A 7,328-nucleotide genomic window follows, 5' to 3' on the forward strand; every position below is an offset into this window, starting at 1 on the left:
GCACCCACAGACAATATCTTTGCAGTTCTGGAAAATTCAGAGTGTTTTCTTTCCAAAGCTATCAATTATATGCATAGTCGAGCATCTTTTTGTGAGAAAATATCTTGTTTAAAACGGGAACGTTTTTCATCCAAAAATTAAATTGCTCCCCCAGAGTTTCAAGAGGTTTTAACAAATCAAAAACTGAAAAATTGGGCGTGCAAAATTAGTCAGCCCCCTTAAGTTAATACTTTGTAGCGCCACCTTTCGCTGCGATTACAGCTGTAAGTCGCTTGGGGTATGTCTCTATCAGTTTTGCACATCGAGAGACTGAAATTTTTTCCCATTCCTCCTTGCAAAACAGCTCGAACTCAGTGAGGTTGGATGGAGAGCATTTGTGAACAGCAGTTTTCAGTTCTTTCCACAGATTCTCGATTGGATTCAGGTCTGGACTTTGACTTGGCCATTCTAACACCTGGATATGTTTATTTTTGAACCATTCCATTGTAGATTTTGCTTTATGTTTTGGATCATTGTCTTGTTGGAAGACAAATCTCCGTCCCAGTCTCAGGTCTTTTGCAGACTCCATCAGGTTTTCTTCGAGAATGGTCCTGTATTTGGCTCCATCCATCTTCCCATCAATTTTAACCATCTTCCCTGTCCCTGCTGAAAAAAAGCAGGCCCAAACCATGATGCTGCCACCACCATGTTTGACAGTGGGAATGGTGTGTTCAGGGTGATGAGCTGTGTTGCTTTTACGCCAAACATAACGTTTTGCATTGTTGCCACAAAGTTCAATTTTGGTTTCATCTGACCAGAGCACCTTCTTCCACATGTTTGGTGTGTCTCCCAGGTGGCTTGTGGCAAACTTTAAACAACACTTTTTATGGATATCTTTAAGAAATGGCTTTCTTCTTGCCACTCTTCCATAAAGGCCAGATTTGTGCAATTTACGACTGATTGTTGTCCTATGGACAGAGTCTCCCACCTCAGCTGTAGATCTCTGCAGTTCATCCAGAGTGATCATGGGCCTCTTGGCTGCATCTCTGATCAGTCTTCTCCTTGTATGAGCTGAAAGTTTAGAGGGATGGCCAGGTCTTGGTAGATTTGTAGTGGTCTGATACTACTTCCATTTCAATATTATCGCTTGCACAGTGCTCCTTGGGATGTTTAAAGCTTGGGAAATCTTTTTGTATCCAAATCCGGCTTCAAACTTCTTCACAACAGTATCTCGGACCTGCCTGGTGTGTTCCTTGTTCTTCATGATGCTCTCTGCGCTTTTAACGGACCTCTGAGACTATCACAGTGCAGGTGCATTTATACGGAGACTTGATTACACACAGGTGGATTGTATTTATCATCATTAGTCATTTAGGTCAACATTGGATCATTCAGAGATCCTCACTGAACTTCTGGAGAGAGTTTGCTGCACTGAAAGTAAAGGGGCTGAATAATTTTGCACGCCCAATTTTTCAGTTTTTGATTCGTTAAAAAAGTTTGAAATATCCAATAAATGTCGTTCCACTTCGCGTGCTGTGGGTGGGTGCTGCTATGGTGACCAGCGAGCAGAGATAAGGTGGGGCTTTACCTAGCAACGACTTATAGATGACCTGGAGCCAGTGGGTTTGACAACGGATATGAAGCGAGGGCCAGCCAACGAGAACATACAGGTCGCAGTGGTGGGTAGTATATGGGGCTTTGGTGACAAAACGGATGGCACTGTGATAGACTGCATCTAATTTGCTGAGTAGAATGTTGGAGGCTATTTTGTAAATGACATCGCCAAAGTCAAGGATCGGTAGGATAGTCGGTTTTACTAGGGTATGTTTGGCAGCGTGAGTGAAGGCTGCTTTGTTGCGAAATAGGAAGCCGCTCCTAGATTTCATTTTTGATTGGGGATGCTTAATGTAAGTCTGGAAGGAGAGTTTACAGTCTGACCAGACACCTAGGTATTTGTAGTTATCCACATATTCTAAGTCAGAACCGTCCAGAGCAGTGTTGCTAGATGGGTGGGTAAGTGTGGGTAGCGATCGTTTGAAGAGCATGCATTTAGTTTTGCTTGCATTTAAGAGCAGTTGGAGGCCACGGAAGGAGAGTTGTATGGCATTGAAACTCATCTGGAGGTTAGTTAACCCAGTGTCCAAAGAAGAGTCAGAAGTATACAGAATGGTGTCGTCTGCGTAGACGTTGATCAGAGAATCACCAGCAGCAGGAGCGACATCATTGATGTATACAGAGAAAAGAGTCGGCCTGAGAATTGAACCCTGTGGCACCCCCATAGAGACAGCCAGAGGCCCGGACAACAGGCCCTCCAATTTGACACACTGAACTCTATCAGAGAAGTAGTTGGTGAACCAGGCGAGGCAATCATTTGAGAAACCAAGGCTATCGAGTCTACCGATGAGGATGTGGTGATTGACAGAGTCGAAAGCCTTGGCCAGGTCTATGAATAGGGCTGCACAGTATTGTTTCTTACCGATGGCGGTTATGATATCGTTTAGGACCTTGAGCGTGGCTGAGGTGCACCCATGACCAGCTCGGAAACCAGATTGCATAGCAGATAAGGTACGGTGGGATTCGAAATGGTCGGTGATCTGTTTGTTAACTTGGCTTTCGAAGACCTTAGAAAGGCAGGGTAGGATAGATGTAGGTCTGTAGTAGTTTGGGTCTAGAGTGTCTCCGCCTTTGAAGAGGGGGATGACCGCGGCAGCTTTCCAATCTTTGGGGATCTCAGACGATACGTATTCTCAATTTTCGCGAATTTATCGGTGGTCACAGTGTTTCCTAGCCTCAGTGCAGTGGGCAGCTGGGAGGAGGTGCTCTTATTCTCCATGGACTTTAGTGTCCCAGAACTTTTTGGAGTTAGTGCTACAGGATGCACATTTCTGTTTGAAAAAGCTAGCCTTTGCTTTCCTAACTGCCTGTGTATATTGGTTCCTAACTTCCCTGAAAAGTTATATATGGCAGGGGCTATTCGAAGCTAATGCCGTGTGCCACAGGATGTTTTTGTGCTGGTCAAGGGCAGTCAGGTCTGGAGTGAACCAAGGGCTACATCTGTTCCTGGTTCTAACTTTTTTGAATGGGGCATCCTTATTTAAGATGGTGAGGAAAGCCCTTTTAAAGAATAACCAGGCATCCTCTACTGACAGAATGGGGTGAATATCCTTCTAGGATACCCGGGCCAGGTCAATTTAGAAAGCCCTGCTCGCTGAAGTGTTTTAGGGAGACCGTAATGAGTGATGGTCGCTTGACCGCAGACCCATTACGGACGCAGGCAATGAGGCAGTGATTGCTGAGATCCTGGTTGAAGACAGCAGAGGTGTATTTGGATGGCTATGTTTGGCATTGAAGGTTCAGAGTTTGTTGTTGGCATGTCATGCCTAAGTTTGCTAATCTTGCCAATGAAAAAGTCATTAAAGTAGTTGGCAATATCAGAGGGTTTTGTGATGAATGAGCTATCTGATTCAATGAAGTACAGTATGTAGCTGAGTTCGCCTTTTTGCCCCAAATTTCTTTTAATGTGCTCCAAAACTTATTATTATCATCCTTTATATAATTTATCTTTGTTTCATAGTACAGTTTCTTCTTACTTTTGTTTAGTTTAGTCACATTTACAATTAATCAATTTACAGTACATTTGCCAATCAGCTGTTGCGCCAGACTTATTGTACAGACTTATTGACCTTTATTACTTTCTGCAGATGCTTACACAATGGCTGAAGTGACGTACATTTGGACTCGAAATGCATCAGCGTCAGTGGAGGTAGCAGGAGATGGATCCAGACTGAACCAGTATCACCTTCAGGGCCAAACTGTCGGCACAGAGACAATTAAATCAAGCACAGGCGAGTCTAGACCAGAATAATCCAAAAATGGTGTGCTCGAATCAAATAGTCTTTTAAAGAAAAGTATTTCAGTGAGGGTTGGAAAGGAAACATCAACTGGAAAATGAAAACCCACACTCACTAGTAATAGTAACCTGTGAGTGTGTGTTTTCTAGTTGATGAGTCTACACCAGTACCCATTATTGGATGTGAGCAGCGACACCAAGCAGAGACAACAATCTCCTGAACCAATATAAAAATAAAAAAAATTATCACACCACACTCTCACCTGTATTTGTTCTGCTTCTTCCCTGTCTGTAGGTGAGTACACCGTCATGACAGCCCACTTCCACCTGAAGAGGAAGATTGGCTACTTTGTGATCCAGACTTACCTGCCCTGCATCATGACCGTCATCCTCTCCCAGGTCTCCTTCTGGCTCAACCGAGAGTCTGTACCCGCCAGAACTGTCTTTGGTAAGCACTTTCTCACACAATTACTTGATCACAGCAAATAGCGAATACTACCACAACGGTGCCATGTTTGCAACATCTCATATGATTTTGTCTTTAGTCAGGCTGAACATGTTTGCCTATGAAGTTAAGTAAAACATATTATTCCACTGGAAGTCTCTGCTCTTTAGTGGTTGAGAGTACTCCTCAATGTTCAGGTCAAACATATTGATGGTCAAATCAAACACATCATATGTTCCATTTTTCTAGTCAATCAGCCCTTGTCAGATAAAATGCATTCCACCATAGCTAGTTCAAACACCTGTTACTCTACAGTCAGGCCAAACACCTGCTCTTAAATAACAGCCTGGTCAAATGGTCAGATACAGTAAGTCACATGCTGCACATACACTCCTATCCCTGAGCAGGAGTGTTACATCTGACAGGCTAACGCTATCAGAGCATCACAGCATGCTTATCACAAGAAGCCCAGTCGACCCACAGAAAAAATAAATAAAAGCCCAGACCCTTATATCCTATTTGGAAATGTCAGGGACCTGTCGGTCTCTAAACTGGGGCTTCTATACACTCTCTCCGTCTGCCCCATAATGTAGATTCCCCTAATTTAATCAGCGCTAATTATGCATTGGAGTTCCATGTATTCAGAGCCAGTCAGTGTATTCACAACCTTAATGACATGAAGATTATGTTCTGTATCAGTTGAATGGTTTAACATTAAGGGAACTGGAATGGTTTTTAATAGGCCTTTTAGAGGAGCAAATTCGTGGCTTTTAGGTTGACTTAACATCAAACGACCACTTTAGCCCTCAATGTAAACACAGACCACAGGCATATTAAAGATCAGCTACTCTAAATGCCCGTGGTTGCCAACATAACAAACAGCATCTGAAAACAAACATTTGCAGTTTTGTCTTTATATGCATTGTTGTTGGTTTAAATTATTGTAGAATAGTTTCTAAAGTTTTAGGAAATAGTATATCCATCTATTTGTTTTCCTTTGAATACTTCTATATTATGAGTCCTTTCTTTTTCTTATTGTTTACATTTTGGGGTCAACTCACCATACAAATTCAACACCTGCAGGATTTTCTGTCTATACTTTTAATTTGTTCACAATTCTCCCTCTGTCTTCTAGTGTATCAAACAGATTGATAACAATTCTAAACATGTTCAATGATAATTCTCATGAATATCACTCATTGAGACAGTCTAGCTCAGCATTTCCTAAACTTGGTCCTCAGGACCCCAAGGAGTGCACGTTTTGGTTTTTGCCCTTACACTACAAAACTCATTCAAATGATCAAAGCTTGATGATTAGATTATTATTTGAATCAGCTGTGTAGTGCTTGGGCAAAAACCAAAACGTGCATCCCTTGGGGTCCTGAGGCCCGAGCTTGGGAAACCCTGGTCTAGCTATTCATGCAAGGTTATTAAACATTTCATATTCAGATAATAGCTGTTAAATCCAGCTTTCTAGAGGGGCCAAAGAACTGTGGCGACTGCTCCTTCTTTTCATTGGGATTTGGCACATTCTACACTGAGAGTGAACAGGTTTCATGAAGTTGTTATGAATATGCTTGAAAGGGGCTCTGAACCTCCTGATCTAGCCTCGGTTTCAATTATCCTCATTATGAAATGCCAGTGATAACGAGGCGCGCTTTGATGTGGGTGTCTCTTTTGTGTGTTCGAACGTGGGAAGCGATGGTACATTCGCTCTGCCAAAACAGTACACATTTAGTTATTCACCCTTCCAGATAACCTAACCAGGTCTTGTCTGGAAGTAGGCTAGACTAGCTAGCAAGCTAACCAACTTCTTTCACCAATTAGCTTCAGCCGGCTGATGTGCGACCATGTGAAAGTTGATTTGACTTTGAATAGCCTAGCTCTGTGGCTAGTTAGGGACCGTCAATAAATTACGCAATATGTTCAGGTTGCATATCTTTAGTTGTCTCATTAAACGCTTTCAATATTTGCATATTAATTTCTAAAATGTATAGTTGGTTTGAGTTTTTTAAGTCATTGAAATTTGGAGCTATTGACATTTAAAAGATTGTCTAATGTACTTTTACTGGTGGTCTCTAACTAGCCCCATAGGGATATCGAATGTCAAACCAAATGGACCATGGGCATTACGATTGGGTCCCGTGCAGCTGCGCTCCGAATTGATGATTACTTGGGTGCTGCCAGCTGTGGGCATGATTGAAATAAACCCAACCAAAGGAAAACTGTTACGGTACCCTTCATTCTGTGACAAACATTTTTTTTGTCATTATCTTGCAAATCTCCGTTTTGGATGAGACTTTATGACGAAAATGATCCTATTTTCACTTTGTAGTACATTTTGACACTACAATAATTGTTTCTGACCAATCTCGATGCCACATTGGCCGTTTTCTACCAGAGAAGTTATTTATTGCCTTCAGCTGCTCTTCAAAGGCACACTGTAACTTGTAACACTGTGGTAGCAAGGAATGAGTTACATAAACAATGATGTTTGATAAACTCCTAACAAATATCTCACAAGTACACTGTAACATTAAGGGCTTGATTCCATCCATAGCACTGAAGATCTGCGCTGTAGTGCAATAGAAATTTAAAGGCATTGTTCTCGTGTTCGCGGAGACTGCATTTACGGTAAACGGTGCATATATTGGCTCAATCGGAAGTAAATCGCGCTATAATGCAGATTTTCAGCAAAGGCCATCTAAGGAAAAGTGTTCCTTTTAGAACTGTGTTCCTTGTTGTCTCAGTTCTATGAGATCTTGCTCTGTGGTGGTGTTCTGGTTAAATTATTTATGTAGTCACCACTCCAAGCCTCCAAAGCATATCCCCACAGGGCGTTTTATCCTCGCAATCGGAGGATTGTTATTTTACCCTTTTAGCCTGCGGTATGTTGTTTGATGTAGTTTCATGTTTCCTCAAATGCAATGAAAAAAAGCCACAAAAAACCTATCCATCAGCAGCCATGTGGGGAAAAAACACCCATTATTTCAATGTCAATGTCATCTTAGTCAGAGGTTTGAAGGAAGAAATGATAACTCGTTGTCTATTTAC

General features: G+C 42.1%; 1 protein-coding gene across 1 annotated transcript in view; it reads left to right on the forward strand.

The window, feature by feature from the left end:
• Positions 1–7,328, forward strand: part of LOC135508089 (gamma-aminobutyric acid receptor subunit alpha-2-like) — a 35,933-nt gene that overhangs the window by 20,687 nt on the left and 7,918 nt on the right. The window contains exons 6-7 of the mRNA XM_064928029.1: positions 3,681–3,824; positions 4,125–4,277. Of these exons, the coding sequence (XP_064784101.1) occupies positions 3,681–3,824; positions 4,125–4,277 (297 nt within the window). The remainder of the gene's footprint in view (positions 1–3,680; positions 3,825–4,124; positions 4,278–7,328) is intronic.

The sequence above is a fragment of the Oncorhynchus masou genome, chromosome 21 (assembly GCF_036934945.1).
Source record: "Oncorhynchus masou masou isolate Uvic2021 chromosome 21, UVic_Omas_1.1, whole genome shotgun sequence".
NCBI classification, from domain to species: Eukaryota; Metazoa; Chordata; class Actinopteri; order Salmoniformes; family Salmonidae; genus Oncorhynchus; species Oncorhynchus masou.